General features: G+C 52.1%; 2 protein-coding genes across 4 annotated transcripts in view; one reads left to right on the top strand and one right to left on the bottom strand.

Moving 5' to 3' along the window:
- Window positions 1–2,884, top strand: part of EEF2KMT (eukaryotic elongation factor 2 lysine methyltransferase) — a 15,180-nt gene extending 12,296 nt beyond the window's left edge. For all 3 annotated transcript variants that reach the window (XM_012554656.2, XM_004373235.2, XM_004373234.2), the window contains 2 exons: window positions 1,089–1,238; window positions 2,764–2,884. In XM_012554656.2, coding sequence (XP_012410110.1) covers window positions 1,089–1,238; window positions 2,764–2,864 — 251 coding nt within the window. In that variant the 3' untranslated portion in view covers window positions 2,865–2,884. The remainder of the gene's footprint in view (window positions 1–1,088; window positions 1,239–2,763) is intronic.
- Window positions 2,885–2,887: 3 nt separating this feature from the next.
- ALG1 (ALG1 chitobiosyldiphosphodolichol beta-mannosyltransferase) lies at window positions 2,888–20,181 on the bottom strand. Its single transcript, XM_004373233.2, has 13 exons — window positions 19,968–20,181; window positions 18,594–18,671; window positions 18,390–18,493; window positions 16,461–16,609; window positions 15,216–15,305; window positions 14,781–14,891; window positions 12,969–13,090; window positions 12,793–12,831; window positions 12,425–12,484; window positions 11,928–12,038; window positions 7,334–7,448; window positions 5,198–5,273; window positions 2,888–3,772 (listed from the first exon to the last, which is right to left on the bottom strand). Exons 1-13 carry the CDS (start codon window positions 20,179–20,181, stop codon window positions 3,641–3,643), a joined length of 1,401 nt encoding a protein of 466 aa, XP_004373290.1. The 3' UTR covers window positions 2,888–3,640.
- Window positions 20,182–21,277: the final 1,096 nt, after the last annotated feature.

The raw sequence follows: 21,277 nt of genomic DNA, 5'->3' as shown, positions 1-21,277 counted from the left end.
CCAGCAGACCAGGCAACAGGGGCCACCCCAGGCCAAACCTGCAGCCAGGCCCCAGCTGCGGGGACAGATGGGGTTTCCCTCTCCAGCAGACCAGGTGACAGGGGCCACCCCAGGCCAACCCTTCAGCCAGACCCCAGCTGCGGGGACAGATGGGGTTTCCCTCTCCAGCACCTGAGGGAAGTGTCTCAGGCCCGCCAGAGCTGTGTGAAACAGCCAGAGCGGCCATATCTCAGGGGGAGCCATGGGCCCCCCCGTGCCTCCTCCTCCTCCCCCTACTCCCCCGAGACACTGGCACCTCACCATCTCCAGGTGTAGGGTGGAAACGGCCACCCACGGCAGTCTATTCCCTCAGTTCCCAGGGCACTGCATACTTCTCCTAGGACCATGTCCTGTTCGTCTATGCGTCCCACCAGCCCAGGGCTGGGCATCGGCTTGGGCGGCAGAGGTGGGCTGGGCAGGGGACGGGGCACTGTGTTGCCTCACCTCCATCTGCTCTGGGGTCCCCATTGTCATCACATCTGTGTCCCTGCAGCGTCCCCATCGGTGTGTCATGGTCCAGGTCCATGACCCGTCTCTCAGGAGGGAACCACCTACTTTTGGTGTGAGAACAGTGTCCCTGAGATATGGTGGTGTTTGGCGTGGCCACTCCTAGACCCCACCCCCTGCCAAGCTCACTCAGCTGTCCAGGCCACTGCCCTGACACTCACAACCTCGCAGGGGCTGGAGGCACAGCCTGCTCCTTGCACCTGTCAGGCAAGCAGGCATGAACGCACCCCCACTGCAGCTGACGGGGAGACCATCAGAGACAGAGTCCACGGCATCTTCTGAACAGGCTAATCGACAAAGCACTAACTTTTTTTAAAGGAACACCACCCAGTCCTGGGATTTGTCGTTCGCTGCAGTGCGTTCTAGCAGCTTTTTTCTCTCTGGTTTTCCTTCCCTGCTCAAGTGATTTTCGTTCAGTTTAGTAACACAAATCTGATGCAGCTGCTGCTCTCCAGGCACAAGGCCAACAAAGCCACACTGTCCCTCTTGAAGCCCTGGGCCCTAAAGGATGCCCCGTGGTAACCTCTGGCTTTGCCTCGTAGATGTGCTGTACTGCCCGGAAACCATCCTCTCCCTGGTCGCGGTGCTGCAGACACTCTCGGCGTGCCGGAAGGACCGCTCCGCTCTGGATGCCTACATCGCCTTCACCATACGTAACCTGGAGACGTGCCAGCTGTTCACAGCCGAGCTAGGTAAGCCCCGGGCCCTCCTGCAGGACGGGAAAGAACCACTGGGGCTGCCCTGTCCCCACGGAGGAGTCCAGTTAGGCAGAAAATATAAGTAAGTAAGCACCGCCAGCAGGGCTGGCAGCACCCTCACCCTCTGCAGTGGAGGCAGGAGGGTGGGATGGTGAGTGGGTGGGATGGTGAGTGGGTGGGCTCAGGGTGGCCTGCCTGAGCGCTGAGGGCAGGAGGCAGGGCTGGTGAGCAGGTGGGCTCGAGGCAGCCTGCCTGAGCGCTGAGGGCAGGAGGCAGGGCTGGTAAGCAGGTGGGCTCAAGGCAGCCTGCCTGAGCGCTGAGGGCAGGAGGCAGCACCGCACTGTGATGGCGGGAGGTCTGCGGCCAGCTGTCCTATTGTATGTGAGAGCAGGTTCCATAAGCCTTCGGCCTCCGTTCCCTTGTGTGTAGGACGGGGTGATGGCCGACCTGGTGGTGTCGGGCCAGCAAGGTCTTGTGGTGGAGAGCGCAGGCCTGGAGGCCTGTCCCTCCACCCACACTGCGGGGCCTCCTTGGGCTCAGTGTCCCTGTCTGTAACTGGAAACACCCACCTCGGAGGTGAACCTGATGAACCTGCACCGCGCCTAGAGCAGTGCCTCGGAGCAATGAGTGCTCTGGAGCAGCAAGAGCCAGGGATGGTTGTAGGGACAGTGCGAGGGGCCAGCCATTTATCCAGCCAGACAGCCCTGCACTGGTCTGCTGTGGGCCAGACACTGTCCTAAGACCTGGCAGCCCTACACGCACACACCTACACATACAGACGCTGTCTCAGCCATCTAGCACTGCTCTAAGAGAAATACCACAAGTGGACGGCTTTGACAAAGAGAAGTTTATTTCTTCACAGTAAAGTAAGGTGGAAGTCCAAATTCAGGGCGTCAGCTCCAGGGGAAGGCTTTCTTTCTCTGTCGGCCTTCTCATCAATGCTCCCCTGGACTAGGAGCTTCTCTGTGCAGGGACCCTGGGTCCAAAGGATGCGCTCTGCTCCTGGCACTGCTTTCTTGGTGGTATGAGGTTCCCACTCTGCTCGCCTCCCTTTCATCTCTTGTAAGGGAGACTTCCTTTACACTGGATCAGGGATGTAACCTTAGTGATGGTGTTGCAATCCCGCCCTAATCCTCTTTAACATAAAATTACAATCATGAAGTGGAGGATAACCGCACAATACTGGGAATCATGGCCTAACCAAGTTGACACATATTTTGGGGGAGATATAATTCAATCCATGACACACACACATACATGCACACACAAACCCATACACACACACCCCCACACACTCCTATACATATACACATACGTGCACACACAAACCCCTACACATATACATACACTCCCCTACACATACACACTTACACATATATGCACAGACCCCTACTCACACACTCCCACACGCACACCCCTGCACACGCACACACCCCAGAGCCGTTCTGGCAGCCCCACACTGACAGGCCGTGTCCTGTCCCGACACCACTGGGCTGAGGTGTGTGCTTTCTGTCCCTAGGCCGGGCTGGGATCCGATGGGAAGCAGTGCCTCGTCATGACCAGAAACTGTTTCCGTATGAAGTGCTCTCGGAGATGGGAATGCTGAAACTGACGCTGTAGCCCTCCCAGCCGTCCTGGAGGGTCACAGGAAGGTTCAGTCATGACTCGAAAAACCATCATCGTGGAGAAGCAGGTAAACCTTTCACCGGACACGAATTTTTGAGGAGCATTAAATTCTGAATCAGGAACCACCAACTATCGTAACGAAATACCAGTGTGAGCCCAGGTGTGGCGGTGCCCTTCCTGCCGGCCGTTCTGATTCTTTACAATTCACCATAAACCAGAAATGAGAATTTGGCTCAAAGATAAGCGTTTCATTTGTGCAAGTAAAAACATCAAGGAAGTTTGTCCCCAGCCTGAGTCCTCGCACTCGTCAGGAAGCCGGCCTGTTCACGCGGGTCCATCCGCCCCCGACAGCGCAGCACCTGGGAGCCTGTTCTCAAGTCAGGAACCAGAGCTTAGGAGAGACGCAGGGCAGACCAGACACGGAGAGTCCAGGGACAGAGATGCTAAGGCGGTCACACGCAAGTAACAGAGAGTTGATGACCCGGATGACAGACAGACAAAAAGGAGACGGGCGGTAACCCCACGGAAGAAACCAGGAGAACTACAGCTCCTGGGTCGTAAAGCAGTGTAACTGCAAAAGGTGGCTTTCCGCTTCCTGCCACTGGGTGGTGCTGCGCGGACGCGTGTGCAGAGCCAGAGGAGCCTGCAAGGAGGGGAGTGGGCCTGCTCTGGGCGAGAAGGGGGCTCAGGATGAGAGAGGGCAGGGGCATCAGCGTGAGGGACTTCAGGTGGATGGACAAGTCGAGGGGGTTCATCTCTGGCCCAAGTGGTCATGTGTCCACAAGCAAAGGGAGCACTGTCTGCTTCCAGCTCTCATGCCAGCGAAGCTGCCTGGACTCCCGGAGGTTCTTCCGGAACTGGTTCAGTTTGCCAGCAGGATCGGGAAACTTTGAGAAAAGCATCTACAAGAAAAACAAGGACCACGACTTAACTCGTCAGTATCCTCCACCCCCGCCTACCCCCACCCACCCAGAGCAGTCCCTTCTCCTTCGCCTGGGACTCTGCCCGCCCAAGACACTAGCTCCCTCTGTCACCCTTTCCCTGGAGTCTCCCAGCTGGGCTCCCAGCTCCGACCAGCTCCCACCTACCACCTGGCTGGCCCCTCCAGCACAGCTCAGCACTGACCCCAATGTGCCCACCTGGCAAAGCCACCCTCCCGAGTCCACATCCCTCCCCAGCAGTCCAAACCTTTACACCCAGCAGTGAATTTGCCTTCCTGCTCCATCTCCTACTGGACACTTCTCCTAGAGACTCCCCCGTGTCTCCATCCCTGTCCTCATCCCAGCCACCGGCAACACTATCTCCCAGACACGTGTGTCCTGGCGGCTCTTCTGGCCTCCACTCAGCTCTCCAGGCCTCCATTCGGCTCTCCCTTCCCCCAAGAGTACCCTCCTCTCAGCCCCTGCCTGGCTCAGTCCTGCTTGTCTGCTGAGAACAGGGTGATGCCCACGTTCTTCTTTTTGGCTTTGCCATATTGTCTAAATCAGGGGTTAGCACATGTCGGCCTGCCAGCCAAATCCAGTCCGCCCCATCTGTGTAGTTTTATTGGCACACAGCCACACCCCTTTGCTTAGACTGTCTATGGCTGCTTTCACGCTATAAGGGCAGAGGTGAGTAGTTGCCACAGAGACTGTATGGCAAAACCTAAAATATTTTCTGTTTGGCCATTTATGGAAACAGTTTGCCGACCCCCACTCTAAATCAAGAATGATGATGTATTGCTTCTTATAATAAGAAATGAGTATCCACTACACGGATGAACCTTGAAAACATCAGGCTGAGCGAAATCTCACATACAGAAACCAGAGATTAACAGTAGTTAGCAAGGGTGGGGAGGAGGGGGGAAGGGGGAGTGTTTGCTTAGGGGACACTGAGTTTATGTTAATGAATGATTAGGAAAAGGAGGCTGAGAAGAGTCACACAACTTGAAGAAGGTAACCCAGTGTCACAGAATTGTACACGTGGAAATCGTTGGACCGGTGTGTATATTTTCACCTCGATTTACAATAAAGAAATGATGAACATTGTTTTAAGAATCCTCCACCTTTCCCAACTGGTCCAGAAGTTCCCTCCAGCCCTCTGTCTCCCTCCTGACCCTGAACACTCCCTGGGGACACCTCTCTCAACGGCACTCACATCTGTAAACTCCACAAGTCCACAAAGCGTGTCCCAATTGCCCAAGCCCACTGAGCCCATGAAATGCAGGCAGCAAAGGGGGCCCAGCCGGCCTGCTTGCCCTCCCCCCATCCCCTTGTCCGCTCTCCATCCAGACCCCCGTGGTCCCCCGCGGCAGCCGGAACCAGGGGTCGGTCAGCAAACATGGCTACCTTCAGCTGAGCTGCCAGGTCCTCCGAGTCCCGGAAGACCAGGCCGTTCTCCTCGTGTTTCACCAGCTCCTGCAAACTGCAGAGAGAAAACCAAGGGAGGCCTGAGAGCCGCCGCCTGGACGAGAATTCGGAACTCTGGGGTGCCACCCTGACCTACCCCACCCACAGGCTGGGGGTCAGGAACAGGTCAGTTTGGGTTCAGAGTCTGTTCTTAGATCTGGATCTGGATAGAAAAAGACCTGGGAGCCCTAGGGTCAATCCTCATTATTCACAGATTCCACATTTGCAAGTTCACCTACTCACTCAACTTGTGTTGGTAACCCCCAATCAATACTGGCAGCACTGGCACAGTTAATTCGCCGACGTGTGGAGCAGGGAAAGGTCTGGGTCGCCCCACGTGCCCATTCCCGGCTGAGGCGGAACAAGGCGCCACTCGGCCTCCTTGTCCCCTCTCGTAGTGCAAACACGCGTCCTGTGTGCAGTCTGCTTAGTGCCGTGTTCTCACGTTTGTGCTTTCTGTGGGTGAGTTCGCTGTGTCGGACGGCCGGAGCGTAGAGCTGCAGCGCCGTCCAGTGTTAATAAGGGCGAGTGACGTGCCCTCCAGGGAAAATGCGTGTTAGATAAGCTTCGTTCACACGTCTTACGGTGCTGTTGGGTGTGAGTTCAGTGTTCATGCATCAACTGTATATTATCAAATTGACAACAACAATTCAAAAGATTAGCTAGGAAACTTACGGGGCAGTGAGTGTGTTAATGGGGGAGGGACAACTCGGAAATTGTGAGAATGGCTGCACAACTTGAAGAATGTAATCAGGGTCACGGAATTATACTCGTAGAAACTCTTGAACTGGCGTATGTTCTGGCGCGTACATTTTCAACAACAACAAAATACATAAAATTAAAATATATATATATATATCCCTGGTGGCACAGTGGTACAGAGATCATCTGCTTACCAAAAGGTCAGCAGTTCGAATCCACCAGCCACTCCTTGGAAACACTGGGGCAGTTCTGCTCTGTCTACAAGGTTGCTGTGAGTTGAAGTCAACTCGACAGCAATGGGTTTCAGGTTTATATTAAATAAGGCAGGCGCCCTGGTGGCGCACTGGTTCAAGCGCTCAGCTGCTAACCACAATGTTGGCAGTTGAAACCCACCAGCTGCTCTGCGGGATAAAGATGTGGCAGTCTGCTTCCACAAAGATTTACAGCCTTGGAAACCCTACGGGGCAGTTCTCCTCTGCCCTACAGCGTCGTCACTATGAGTCAGCATCGACTCCACGGCAGTGGGTTACTGATTGGTTGATGAAAACGCCATGACCAGAGGCTCACAGGGACTTAACCCTGCACCTCCCCAGGAGCGTGGTTCAGTACTGTTAACCACGTGTTCATGGCAACTTCCGGACGCAGCGAGAATCGACTGTGCATCAAATATTCACACCTGTGAATTCTGGGAGAGGGGAGAGAGGGCAAGAGGAGGCTTGGCCCTCTGCTGCTGGCCTCTTCAGTGAGGAGGTATTCAAGGATCCCTTCTGAACTGTCAACCTGTGCCAGAGAAACCAGGCAAGAGGCAACCCTGCCCGAGGCAGGCTGGGCACACCAAGGAGGACCTTTCTGGGTAACAAGGGGTTGACTCAGTGTGCCCGGAGCTCGGCTCACACAAGGTTCTGAGATCAACCTGTACTTCCAACCCGGGGGCTGGTTCTCAGCCGGCACCGGGAACTCGCTCGTGCCAAGGCTGCTGTTTCTAGAATTTCCACAGCGAGTGCCCTCCCCTCGCCCGTGTCTGCCAGGTACAGCAGTCACAGCGTCACACTCATTTAACTTGTTCACCTTCAACTACGTGAGCACAGCCAGAAAAAGGAAGGGGGCACGAGGTAAACTGTGCAGGCACTTGCAGCCGACCGTATGTTCTCTGTGCATTAGCCCCGAGGGGAAGGCTCACATCAAGACCTATGCTTTATCCAGCATGAGCTATAACAGAAGCCACCACCTCGGTGGGGCTCAGCCCAACCACAGGCTCCGCCAGGGGCTCACTCTGGGGGGCACATGGCACCTTCCCGAGGGTGCCTCCCAGGTGGTCTGACCACGCCTGGACTCCCCCCACAGCCCTGGGGAAGACGGGGTTTCAGCTCCTACCACTGGAAGTTCACAGCACACACAGGCAGGCAGCACCCAAACATATCCACGACTTTCATGGGCAGGTCCAGGCCACTGGAAGACTTGTGCAGACAGACGCCCAGGTCTGCAGACCCTACGAGCAAGGGCGAGGGGAATGTCAGAACAACTGCAAATCCTGCCAGGACTGAGTTGGTGCCACCTGGAAATCGGACAGCACCCCACTGTAGCTCAACCATTGTGTATGAGACTAAATGTGCACACCAGCCCAGGGGCAAGACAAGAAGGCAAGAAGGGACAGGAAAGCTGGATGAATGGAAATGGGGAACCCCAGGTCGAGAAGAGGAGAGTGTAGACACATCACGGGGCTGGCAACCAATGTCAGAGAACTGTGTATTAATTGTTTAATGAGAAACTAATTCGCTCTGTAAACCTTCATCTAAAGCACACACAGAAAAGACCAGACTTACTGGTCTGACATAGACTGGAGAAACCCCGAGTATGGCCCTCGGACACCCTTTTAGCTCAGTACTGAAGTCACTCCTGAAGTTCACCCTTCAGCCAAAGATTAGATAGGCGTATAAAACAACACACGCACTTCAACCATGTATAGGAGACTGAATGGGCACACCAACCCAGTGCAAGGACAAGAAGGCAGGAGGGGACAGGAAAGCTGGACAAATGGAAATGGGGGACCGAAGGTCAAGAAGGATAGTGTAGACACACTGCGGGGTTGGCAACCAATGTCACGAAACGTGTATTGTTTAATGACGAACTAATTTGCTCTGTAAACTTTCACCTAATGCGCAATTTAAAAAACAAAAAGATTACAGCCTGGGAAACCCTATAGGGCAGTTCTGTCACATGGGGTTGCTATGAGTTGGCACACAACAACAACAAAGCAACTTAACACAAGGGAACATTAGCTGGGGACACCAGGCTCTCTGAGACCTGAGGCTGGAAGAAGGCATGTGAGCAGCACATCAGCACTGAGCCAACATGTCCCTCCTCGTCGGAGTAATGAGACGGAAAGAGACTAAAAAGGGAGTGACGTTCTTGCAGACAGTCAACAATGTTTAATGCTTGTCCCAAAGCCATCACCCGCCCACACTTGAGGGACAGGGTGGGCCCCAACCCTACCTGGGACAAAAGAACAGGACTGACTGGAGGGCATGGGAGGCAGGGACTCGTGAAAGCAGAGATGAAGAGGTCCCGGCCCTCTGTCACCCGCTGGCAAACAGCTCCAAGCCAGGAGGAGCTGTGCAACAGGCTACAGCCTCCTCACCTGGCGTCCAGCCAGCGCTCGCCAACAGCTGCCTAGCAGGCCACACACGACACCCTCTTCCCAGGACCCCGAGCAGGGTCCAAGGCAGGGCCAAATCCGCCTGAGACCCCTTGAGCTGACAATGTCGTTGTTAGGTGCCATCACATCAATTCCGACTCACAGCAACCCTACGTACAACAGAACGAAAGGCTGCCTAGGGTCCTACACCATCGTCACAATCATTGTTATGCTTGAGCCTGTTGTTACAGCCACTGTGTCAGTCCATCTCATTGAGGGTCTTCCTCTTTTTCACTGACCCTCTACTTTACCAAGCATGATGTCCTTCTCCAGGAACCGGCCCCTTCTGATAACATGTACAAAGTATGTGAGATGAAATCTCACCATCCTCGCTTCTAAGGAGCATTCAGGCCGTACTTCTTCAAAGATAGATTTGTTCTTCTGGCAGTCCACGGTATATTCAATATTCTTCACCAGCACTACAATTCAAAACCATCAATTCTTCTTCGGTCTTCCTTATTCACTGTCCAGCTTTCACATGCATATGAGACAACTGAAAACACCATGGTTTGGGTCAGGTGCACCTTAGTCCTTAAAGTGACATCTTTGCTTTTTCAACACCTTAAAGAGATCTTTTGCAGCAGATTTGCCCAATGCGATGATGCATCCTTTGATTTCTTGACTGCTGTTTCCATGGGTGTTGATTGTGGATCCAAGTAAAATGAAATCCTTGACAACTTCAATCGTTTCTCCATTTATCATGATGTTGCTTATCGGTCCAGTTGTGAGAATGTTTGCTTTCTTTATGCTGAGGTGTAATCCATATACTGAAGGCTGAAGAATTAGATCTTCATCAGTAAGTACTTCAAGTCCTCTTCACTTTCAGCAAAGAAGGTTGTGTCATTTGCATATCACAGGTTGTTAATGAGTCTTCCTCCAATCCTGATGCCACATTCTTCACGTAGCCCAGCTTCTCGGATTATTTGCTCAGCATACAGACTGATAAGTATGGTGAAAGGACACAACCCTGACGCACATCTTTCTTGACTTTACACAGTATCCCCTTGTTCTGTTCAAACAACTGCCTCTTGGTCTAAGTATAGGTTCCTCGTGAGCACAATTAAGTGGTGTGAAATTCCCATTCTTCACAATGTTATCCATAATTTGTTATGATCCACACAGTCAAATGCCTTTCCATAGTCAGTAAACACAGGTAAACATGTTTCTGATATTCTCTGTTTTCAGCCATGATCCATCTAACATCAGCAGTGATATCCCTTGTTCCATGTCCTCTTCTGAATCGGGCTTGAATTTCTGGCAGTTCCCTGTTGATGTACTGCTGCAACCGCTTTTGAATTATCTTCAGCAAATTTTACTTGTGGGTGATATTAATGATATTGTTTGATAATTTCCGCATTCTGTTGGATCACCTTCTTTGAAATGGGTATAAACATGGATCTCTTCCAGTTGGTTAGCCAGGTAGCTGTCTTCCAAATTCCTTGGCGTAGACAAGGGAATGCTTCCAGTGCTGCATCCGTTTGTTGAAACATCTCAGTTGATATTCCGTCAATTCCTGGAGCCTTTTTTTTTTCTGCCCATGCCTTCAGTACAGCTTGCACCTCTTCCTTCAGTACCATCAGTTCTTAGTCACATGCTACCTCCAGAAATGGCTGAATGTTGACCAATTATTTTTGGTACAGTGAATCCGTGTATTCCTTCCATCTTCTTTTGACACTTCCTGTGTCGTTTAATATTTTCCCCATAGAATTCTTCAATATTGCAATGTGAGGCTTGAATTTTTTCTTCAGTTCTTTCAGCCTGAGAAATGCCAAGCGTGTTCTTCCCTTTTGGTTTTCTATCTCCAGGTCTTTGCACATTTCATTATAATACTTTACTTTGTCTTCTCGAGCCGCCCTTTGAAATCCTCTTCAGATCTTTTACTTCATCATTTCTTCCTTTCACTTTAGCTACTTGACATTCAAGAGTAAGTTTCAGAGTCTCTTCTGACATCCAATTTGGTCTGCTCTTTCTTTCCTGTCGTTTTAATGGTCTCCTGCTTTCTTCACGTATGGTGTCCTTAACGTCATTCCACAACTCATCTGGTCTTCGGTCCTTAGTGTTCAATGCATTAAATCTATTGTTGAGATGGTCTCTAAATTCAGATAGAATACATTCAAGGTTGTACTTTGGCTCTTGTGGACTTGTTCTAATTTTCTTCAACTTGAACTTGAACTTGCATATGAGCAATGGATGGTCTGTTACACAGTCGGCCCCTGACCTTGTACTGACTGATAATATTGAGCTTTTCCATCGTCTCTTTCCACAGATGTAGTCGATTTGATTCCTGTGTATTCCATCTGGCGAGGTCCACCTGTATACTCACCATTTATGTTGTTGAAAAAAGGTATTTGCAATGAAGAAATCATTGTTCTTGCAAAATTCTCACCTCATGTAATCTCCAGCATCGTTTTTATCACCAAGGCCATATTTTCCAACTTGCAGTCATGTTTCCAACTTTCACATCCCAATTGCCAGTAATTACCTACGCATCTTGACTGCATGTTTGATCAATTTCAGACTGCAGAAGTTGGTAAAAATCTCCAGTTTCCTCATCTTTGGCCCTAGTGGTTGGTGTATAAATTTGGATAATAGTCGTATTAACTGGTCTTCCTTGTAGTCGTATGGATATTATCCTGTCACTGATGTAAGCCACCACAGTATGACACACCGACAGGCACATGGTGGGAGCTGAGAATAGTTTTTAAAAATTTTAAAGGGATGTAAGAACAAACAAGAAATATGTGACAAAGGCTAGTAAATACTTCCTACCTGGCCCTTTACAAAAAATTACGGTATCCTGTCCTAGAGTATCTCCTTTTGTTATGGATCAAATTCCCCCAAAAAATATGTATTAGAATCCTAACCCCTATATGGATATAATCCTATTTGGGATTAGGGTTTCCTGTGTTATGTTAATGAGGCCATTCAGTGTAGGGTGTGCCTTAAACTTACTCATTTTTCAGATAAAAAAGGAGCAGATTAGACACGGACAAGCAAGCACAAATCGGGGAAAGATAGATGCCACATGGAGATCACCAAGGAACTCCAAGAAGAACGGTGGAGAAGCTGAGACAAGGATTTTCCCCCACAGCGAGAGAGAGCCTTCCCCTAGAGCTGGTGCCCTGAAGTCAGACTTCAAGCCTCCTAAACTGTGAGAAAGTGAATTTGTTTATGAAAGCCACCTCCTTGTATTTGTTATAGCAGCACTAAATAACTAAGACACCTTTGAAACCTCAGCCTTCTCCCTCCGGGCTCTTGCTGGGACTTGCTTACCCAGGAGCAGGGGGTAGTCCTCGGCCTCCAGCCACGGGGTGCAGACACGGACATGCCGGAAGCGCTTCTGGCCGATGAGGCGGCTGTAGTGCTCCTTCAGCGGCCCTTTGCCTGGGCACAGAGCAGAGTCACTGTGCTGACCCATCCCCAGCCCTGGCCACGGACTTGGGCTTGGGGAACATTCCTGGGCAGAAGCAGCCACTCTCGCAGAAGCCCCCTGCACTGTAAGACCTCACGTTCCCAGAGCTGCCGTGCCGTCTCTGAGTCTCACGGGGCCCCAAGGGCCTAAGCATGAGTTAAGTCTGTATCCAAGTCAGAGTCCGACCCTCTGGGAAGCGGGTGTAGAAAGCACCTGAGAGCCTCCATGGGGTGAAGGAGACCACGGACATGGAGGGCCCGGCATGTGGCAGGCAGACTTATAACAAAGGGCACCGTCCTTCTGCCCCTTCTCCCACCCCCCACCTAGACAGAGGCACACTGAGCATCCAGGGCAGCACCTGTTATCACACAGACGAGAGAGGGAAGATTTTCTCCATCAACAGTCAGCCGTTCAAACTCTGTGTTTAAAATAAAACAGACACATGAAGGATAACCAGGGTCACCTAACCAGGGGAGGGGAGGTGGGGGAGGGGCCTTGGGCCCAGCCAGGTAGCCGCCAGTCCTCTGGAGACCACTCTCCCGGGGAGCAGTGTTCGGACGTCGGCCCGTCACTCAATAACCCAGATGGGGTCTTGGAGCTGCCTGCCCCGCCACACCCCCCGGCCCCGAGGGCAGGAACACGCCACCCAGGGCGCTGTGCAAGGCCGGCAAGCAGCGCGGCAGCCCCCGGCACACGCAGGGCTGCTGGTGACAGCCACACACCTACTTTCTAAGGCTTCCAGCAGGATGGTGAAGTCTTCATCTTCTACAAGGAGAGAGGACTAAGCGTCATGGGCCCATTTCCAGATGCCCCCACCCAGCCCAATCCACCCTCCCCTTCTTCGTGAGGGAGCTGGCATCCACACCGACCCTAACAAGCCCCAAGGGGAGGGTCCTAGAGACCTGTCCAGCTCGTGCTGCTGACCAACAGGGCCGGCCGCCCACGCTGGTGTGTCACCAGCCCGCTCGTGACGTCCCGCTCCGTAAAGGCCGACCGTTCCGTGGTGAGGTCCGAGGGCTCTGAGCTGAGGAACAGAGACAAAGCCTATGAGATGGTAACAAGCAGGCGGCAGGCTCCAGAATGGTGTCACCCACCACAGAGTGAGCCTGGCCACCCCGAGCCTGGGGCCCAGACAGGTACTTTCACAATATTTTGTGTTGCCAGGGGCTGAGGCTACAAAGATAAACAAGACGGTCTCAGTCCTCCCTTCCCTGGGCTTCTGTTCTTATCATTCCCTCCGCTCTAAAATGAGGATGGCAATACCCACCCCGGCAGCCATGCTGGGTTCCCAACAGGAGCAAATGGGAGAATGTGTATGTGAAGAGCTACACAAAGGCCCTCTCCTCAGCCCTGTGGGATGCCCCAGAGGCCACGCAGGTCACACAGCCCACCGTGGGGTCAGGAACCTGCTAGGGGCAGGTAAAGATGCCAGCTACTTGGTCTCTGTTGAAACTTTCAACTCCGCCGTTATAGCACAAAAGCAGCCACAGGCATTACGTAAATGAATAGGTCGGGCGTGTTCCAATAAAAGTTTATTTACCAAAACAGGTGGCTGAATCAAAAGAGGAACAGCGCAGGACAGCACTCAATTCTCATGGAATCCAGACTTTCTGGATCCATGGAGGCTGGATGAACCCCTGAAACCAATGCCCTCAGATAATCTTTAAACCTTAAACCAAAAATATCCCCTAAAGTCTTCTTAAAAACCAAACAATAGTTTAGCTTAACTAGTAAAAAATGTCTTCCTTAAGCATTATGCTCTTTTAAGAACTATATATAAGGGATAAAATTGACAACAGCAACTCTAAAGATCAGGGGACAGTGAGTTTATGTTAATGAGGAAAGAACAACTCAGAGAAGGAGGGTGGGAATGGCTGCACACTTGAAGAATGTCATCAATGTCACTGAATTGCACATGGAGACGCTGTTGAATTGGTTATGTTTCGCTGTGCATATTCTCAACAACAAAACAAATAAAACTTAGGAAAAAGAAGAAGCATACAAACACCACGGGGAAAAAAGAGATGCCTGGCTCAAAAAATAATGCATATCAACCCATACGTACTGTGCTCCTTAAAAAAAAAATCACCTATATGAGACCAAACTGTCAACAATTACCCTAAAACAAAGATGAGAATATAAGGGGCAGGGAAACCAGATGAACAGAAACGGAAACACCAGGACAGAAGTAATGCGAATGTCCACTCATTGTGCAGAATGTAACCAATGTCACTGAACAACTTGTGTATAAATTGTTGAATGGAAACCGAAACTGTTGTGTAACCTTCACCGAAACACAATCAAACATTATTAAATAAATAAAAGACCTATCTATATGGGATCAAATTGACAACAGCAGCTCGAAGGGTTCGACAGGAGCTTTAGGGGGTGGTGAGTTTGTGTTAATGGGGGAGGAACAACTCAGAGAAGGAGGGTGGGAATGGTGCACAGCTTGAAGAACATAATCAGTGTCGCTGAACTGTACTTGTAGAAATTGCTGAGCTGGTGTATGTTCTGCTGTATATATTCTCAACAACTACAAAAATAAATTATTTAAAAAAAAAAAAAAACCCAGGTGGCTGACCCGTGGCCGTATCTTGCTGACCACTGGCCTAGAGGACCCCAGATCTGCGTGAGCAGATGGGGAGAGACTAGCCCAGCAGCGAGCTCAGAGGAGGCAGCCGCAGCTATGGGCGCGGAGACGGGAAACGTACCCGGCCCTGAACGCGGGGTGCAGGCAGCCCAGCTTCACGAAGAGCTGGTGCTGCAGGTCTAGGGGGGTCTCTCTGAAGAAGGACGCCGGCTTGTCATAGACAGTCACAGCCCTGCAACGAGATCACAGGGGCCCTTAAGAGGGTGGAGAAAAGCAGGAGAGAGGACCCAGGTGATCCAGAAAAGGAAGGGGCCCGGGGAATCCAAGTCTCAGACAGTGACCGTGAGACGCTTTAGAGTCACTGGAAAAGCAGACAGGTGTTCTTAGCCCAAAGCTGCCTGGACCACCTGGCCGGCTGGGAAAGCAGCATCAGACTCCTCCTCCCGCTTCCCAAACCAGGAGCCATCTCCCAGTCCCCAGGACACAGCAGCTCCCCACCACCGGGGTCCCAGCCCCCTCGCCTCCCCAGGCCTATGGCCACCCCACCCCCTCCTACTTGATGCTCCAGTTCTGGGCCAAGTCTTCTCTCATTGCATAGGTCACGCACAGGTTCAGGTGTGACAGGCGCCCACAGAGCTTCTCATACCTGAGAAGAGGGATCGCCAGTCAGCCCGGGGCCCTGGGCCAGCCCCGCCACACAATCACCGTGTGCCTCATGCAGCGCCGGGGCCTCCCGAGCTCCGTCCTGGGCAGGGCCCCCTCCCATGCCTGTGCCACCTGAGCTCTACCTGGACCACTGCCTTCACGTCTCTGTAAATCACATGGGTTTTTAGCTTGCACACAGGCTTCCAGAGGAAAGTGTCTACCACAGCCAAGCTGAAAACCCAGTCTCCCATGCCACAAAAAAGAAAAAGAAAACAAAGACAACAAAAGCTTCATTCTTAAACCTGAGCTACGCTGGGCTGCCAGCAGCAGAGGCTGTGGGACGAGGCCTGCCCTCACTGTGTGAGCAAGGGGGGAAAGTGAATGTGGGCAGGCAACCGCTGTCAGGGGCTGAGTACCCTGGGATCACCCGGCCCAGTGCTCCAAGCCGGCACATGGGCCCAGAGGCTGGGGCAGGGGCTAAGCACCCTGTCAGCGTATGCACCTGGTCCTTACTTAGTGTTATAGATTGAACTGTGTCCCCGAAAATATGTCTTGGAATCCTAATCTCTATCCCTGTGGATGTGATCCTGTCTGGAAATAGGGTTTTCCTTGTTACGGTAATGAGGTCATACCTGTGTAGGGTGGGTTCTAAACCAAATCACTTCTGAGTTATACAAAGAGCAGAGCAGAACCAGAGGCACACATGCACACACAGGGGAAGACAGCTGCCATGTGTGGACTGCCTACAAGCCAAGGAACCAAGGAATGGCCAAGGCCAATGACAAGAAAGCAGTCAACACAGCCGAGACCATGCTTTGGACGTCCAGCCTCCAAAACTCTGAAACAATAAATTTCTGTTCTTCAAAGCTGCCCACTCGTGGTATCTGCATTACGGCAGGACCAGGAGACTAAGACAAGGGCTTGTAACCAGTGTCCAGCCCAATTCACCAGCCCTGCCCCTCCCCCTGCGGGGCTCCCAGGGCCCAGCTCCACCTAGTCTCCGCACCACCGCCCTCCATCCCACCTGTCCACACACACCCCCTCCTCCTGCGGGGCTCCCAGGGCCCAGCTCCACCAAGTCTCCGCACTGCCGCCCTTCTTCCCGCTCACCCACACCCCGCCTTGAGGTGGCCTGCCCCTCTTCCCAGATGCTCACCACTTGGCCAGCAGAACCAGGGGGTGGGTAGGGCCGTGCACCAGCCCCATGATGGAATAGCCGTAGTTGTGCCAGTCGACGACGAGCTTGCCCCCACAGAGGCAACACACAAGCCAGCAGACGGCAATGCCAGGCAGCCCCGGGGGGTTCTGGAAGGAGGCAGACACGAATCAAGAGGAGGAAACCCAGCCCACAGTCGACCACAAACAGGGTGAGAACGGGTGCAATATACATGGCAAAGAGTAGTTATCTTTACAGAGTTCCTGCTCATCAATAAGCAGGAAAAAGACCTTCCCCTGAAAAAAAAAGGTTAAAATGTCATAAGAGAAGCAGAACCGGCCAACGTGAAGAGTCCAAGATCACTGAAAATCATGGCGGTGTGGAACATGGAGGTGCCATTTGTCACCTAGCGGAGTGCAAAGACTGAAAAAGGTCTAGCAGTATTTAGAGGTGGTGAGGGTGTGGGGGCAGAGGCACCCCCATTTGGTGGGGGCTAGACAAGCCCAACATTACTCTAGAGCTAGCCAGTAACATACTACAACCTCTTAAAAGCACACAAGCTCTGAGTAAGCAATTCCACTGCTAGGAATTCCATTCATGTGAAAAAGACCCCGAGGTGACACAAGAGATTCACGATCGACTGCTAACATAAGGGTTGGCGGTTCAAACCCACCCAGCAGTACCTCAGAAGACAGGCCTGGCGATCTGCTTCCATTAGGATCACGGCCAAGAAAACCCGATGGAGCAGGTTTTACTCTGCATGCATGGTGTCACTATGAATCGGAATTGACTCAACAGCGGCCACAACTTTCACAGGACATGCCCAGAACAGGCAAGTCCACGCAGACAGAAAGTAAACTAGTGGCTGCCGGGAGCTGGACTGAAGGAGGAATGGAGAGTGGCTGCTTCATGCGTACGGGGCTTTATTCTGGGGAGAGGAACGTGTTTTGGAACTTAGACAGAGGTGGTGCTTGCACAGCCCTGTGAAGGTACCAAATGCCCTTGAATTGTGCACTTTAAGATGCTGAATTTTAGGTTAGTTTCACTGCAGTTTTTCCAAAAATGCAGTAGAGGGAAGGAAACACTCAAAGAGGACCTACTATGTGGGGAGAAAAAGAAGCCGTGAAGGGAACAGGTTAAGTGCGCTAACACTAGAACCAGGCTGACTGGCTGGATCCAAATCCTCGCTCCTGCCGTTCCAAGCTGTGTGACGATGGGCTGCTCACAGAGCCTCTCTGGGTCTAGCTTCCCTCATCTCTAAATTGTAGATACACAAGAACTTACTTTGCAGGGTTGTTGTGAGGACTTGATGAGTTAATACATGTCTTAGAACAGAAACTAGTACGTAAAAAGCACAACGTAAAGCGTCGGCTCTATCGTCCCGGTACCGAAAACTCGTACGTTGTTGTTGTTAGCTGCCTTCCAGTCAGCTCCCAACTCATGGCAACCCCACGTACAATGGGACAAACACTGCCTGGTCCTGCGCCATCCTTCTAATCTGCGGCAGAGGGGACCACTGTGATCCACAGAGTTTCCACTGTCTGATTTTTGAAAGTAGGTTACCAGGCCTTTCTTCCTAGTCTGTCTTAGTCAGGAAGCTCTGCTGAAATCTGTTCAGCATCATAGCAACACACAAGACCCCACTGACAGACGGGTGGTAGCTACACATGAGCTATATCGGCCAGGAATGGAACCCAATTCTCCTGCATGGAAGGAGAGAATGCTATCACTGAACCGCCACTGCCCCCCAAAATAGTATGGGTACCATAAACAGAAAGAACACATGCCATAGGTTCCTACTCATGCGTTTTAAAAGTTTATATACATATATGCATATGCAATTTATTTATCAATTTGTGCATTTTTAAAAGGCTGGAAAGTAAGAGAAAATTGTTAACAATGGTTCGGGAGGTGGGAGCTGATGCATACCTGCAGGAAGATGTAGACTGCAGGCTCCATCTTCACAAAAGCCCAGAGCAGCTGCAATGCCTGAACGACAACTTTGACTCCGTACTGGAGAACACGGGGCCCAACTGTAAGTCAGAAAATGGCTGTCACTACCCAAGGAGAACTCCGCAATCTGCAGGCTCCCCCAGCGGATTCAGAGGAATTCAGAGCTGATAAATATCCTACCTGCAAGCATCTGAAGTTCTGTCAACCCCACAATCCCAATTCTGTCATTCTGCAAGAGCTCAGCACGGGGTTTGGAGTCTGAAATGACAATGTCCCCTTTAATGTCCAACCAGAATGTCTCTATCAGTCCTGGGATGGGGTGATGTAACTTAAAGCCAGGAATCCTCCCAACCAGGCTGAAGAGTGGAAGAAGCAGTATTCTGGAAAATAAGACTTTTCAAAACATCTCTCTGCTCCTCAGTAGCCAGAACAAATAATGAGGCCTGTTTTTGTCTGGATTCCACTAGCCTGCCCACAGGGTGAGAGCCCAAATTGTATCCACCTTTACTTAACACAATCTCTGGCTGGCCAACGTAGCTGGTCCTCAGTTAAGCTGACCTGAATTCTGGGATGGTGGAATTATCCCACCACGGTGAGACCCCTAGGAAGTCCCAATCCATCCCTTCACCTGGGGATTTTTAAAAAGAAAAAAATCAAACCCATTGCCGAGGAGTCGTTTAGACTCACAGTGACCCTAAAGGGCAGAGTACAACTGCCCCACAGGGTTTCCAAGGAGTGGCTGGTGGGTTTGAACTTCTAACCTTTTGGTTAGCAGCGGAGCTCTTTAACCACTGCGCGACCCGGGGATAGAAGACTTTAAACAGGGACCAACGAGTCCTAGTGGCTGGACAGTGAAGCGCTGGGCTGCTAACAGAAAGATTAGCGGTTGGAACCCATGCGGCGGCGCTGCAAGAGAAAGATGTGGCGATCCGCTCCCATAAACATTACAATCTAGGAAACCCTAGGGGGCAGTTCTACTTTGTCACATGGGGTTGCTATGAGTCGAAATCCACCCATGGGCTCCTAACAACAAACAGGATGGGGTTACGCTACCCTCCAAAGATGTCAATACGGAGAAAAATGGAGGAGCAGACACGGGGAAATAAACTAGACTGCGGCATAAACGAAACATCTCCTGCTTGCAGAGCTCGCGGCTGAGGGTGAGGAACCAAGGTAAGGGACGTGTTGTCGCTGCGCTGAAGCACAGCCTGACGCAGGAGTAGCACATGGAGGTGCCCCAAAGTTACACGCACCGGGTTCCAGTCCAGCTCCCGCTTACTAGGCGAATAAGTATGATCATAAAATGAATTCACTTAACGTGGCACAGCTGGTACATGGCAAGCTGTTGCTAGCGACCCACTCAGCAGAGGATGGAGCAAAAACCGGGAACCAGCCGTCCAGGCCAGAACCGGGCTCGTTCAATCTCGAAGGACTGCCCGAGAGAGGAGACAGTAAAGGGGCGCCCCGGCCTCGGATCCCTGGGGCGGTCAAAGCCAGCAGTCAAAATGCGGAGGGAGCAGTGTCCCTCTTGGACCCGCGACCCGGGGCACTCACTGTAGAACCCCAGGAAGGTCACAGAGAAGCCGCACTTGGCCAGCGACAGCGCGTGGTACTGCATGCGGGGGCTGCGGCCCAAGTCGCCCAGCACCACGACAGCCACGTGCCGGGCCGTGGTCCGCCACCGCCGCCAGCGCTTCCACACGCCCAGCAGCAGTAGCAACGCCAGCAGCAAGGACGTCAGCAGCAGAGCCGCGCAGGACGCCGCCATCTTGGCAGCTGGCAGAAGCCACGTGACCCCGCCCGCTGACCGGGCACGCTGTGCGCAGCCGCAGAGACTTAGTTCCCAAAATGGGGGTCCGCGGAACCGCTAGGGGAGACCCCCCCCCGCCCCCAGGGGCCAACTCAATCTCACTCTCTCTGTCCCCTCTCAGTGTTTCTCTGTTCTCTTCGTCTCTCTCCTCCCCTGTCTCTCTCTTCCTCTCTCTCTCACACACTCCCTCATTCTCTCACTCTCTCCCCCCCACCCTCTCTCTCTCACACACTCACACTCACACACACACACAGACACACACACACACACACAGACACACACACACACACACCCTCTTAAACGCCTATGTAATTTCCACTATTAAAGTAAAGCTGTTATCAAGTGGGGATCTAAAAACATGTTTTTTTTTTTAAGTTTTGAGACAATTTAAAAATAGAGTGAGAACAATTTGGAGGAATCTCATAATCACAGTGCAGAGCAGAAGAGCCGGATGCTGCACGATCCCATCCATGTCAAATCCAGAGCCAGTCTCTACTGCTAGAAGTCAGGAGGGGCAGTTAGCAAGGAACCACAGTGAAGGGTTCAGCGTGCCCTTGTGACCGTTTTTTTGACTTTGAAAGGGGTCCTGTTGCTGAGAAACTGAGAGTACGTTGGTGAAGCTACCCCGCTGCCTCATCCTGGGGGCTGCTGAGAACACGCAGGGCACCCAACACAGCCCCCACCCACCTCGGGACCTGCGACCTGGGGCACTCACTGTAGAACCCCAGGAAGGTCACAGAGATATGGAGACCGCAGCCCCGAGAGGTGCTGGCTCCGCGCTTGACCTTAGGCAGGTCCCCCATCGGTTGGCTTTCCTCACCTGTAAATTGAGGGAGGGGTCTTCACGGTCTCAGAGAGCCCCTCCAGCTCTGACAATTCAGAGGATAAGGACAAGGCCCCATGGTTATGACAAACCAAGAGTAAACGTTCTGCTTTCTGGGACATGACTCCCCTATTGGGAAGGAGTGGGGTCGTTCCCTGGGGGGAGAGGAGCAGAGGGAATCACTAGCCAGAGCCAGCACAAACGTCGCTCACGAGATCCAACCCTCCCAAC

This window comes from Trichechus manatus, unplaced genomic scaffold (genome assembly GCF_000243295.1).
Source record: "Trichechus manatus latirostris isolate Lorelei unplaced genomic scaffold, TriManLat1.0 scaffold00024, whole genome shotgun sequence".
Lineage (NCBI taxonomy): Eukaryota > Metazoa > Chordata > Mammalia > Sirenia > Trichechidae > Trichechus > Trichechus manatus.
Note: the sequence above shows the minus strand (reverse complement) of the source record. Positions and strands in the feature narration are given on the sequence as shown.

Bases quoted from the DNA above. Each gene is read 5' to 3' on its own strand.
- ALG1 (XM_004373233.2), bottom strand. From the start codon at position 20,181: ATGGCGGCGTCCTGCGCGGCTCTGCTGCTGACGTCCTTGCTGCTGGCG. The intron at 5,274-7,333 runs GTAGGAGCTGAA...TTCTCTCTGCAG, and splicing joins TGTGCTGTGAACTTCCAGTG to TTTGCAGGAGCTGGTGAAAC. The intron at 3,773-5,197 runs GTAGCCATGTTT...TTTTTCTTGTAG, and splicing joins ACCTGGCAGCTCAGCTGAAG to ATGCTTTTCTCAAAGTTTCC.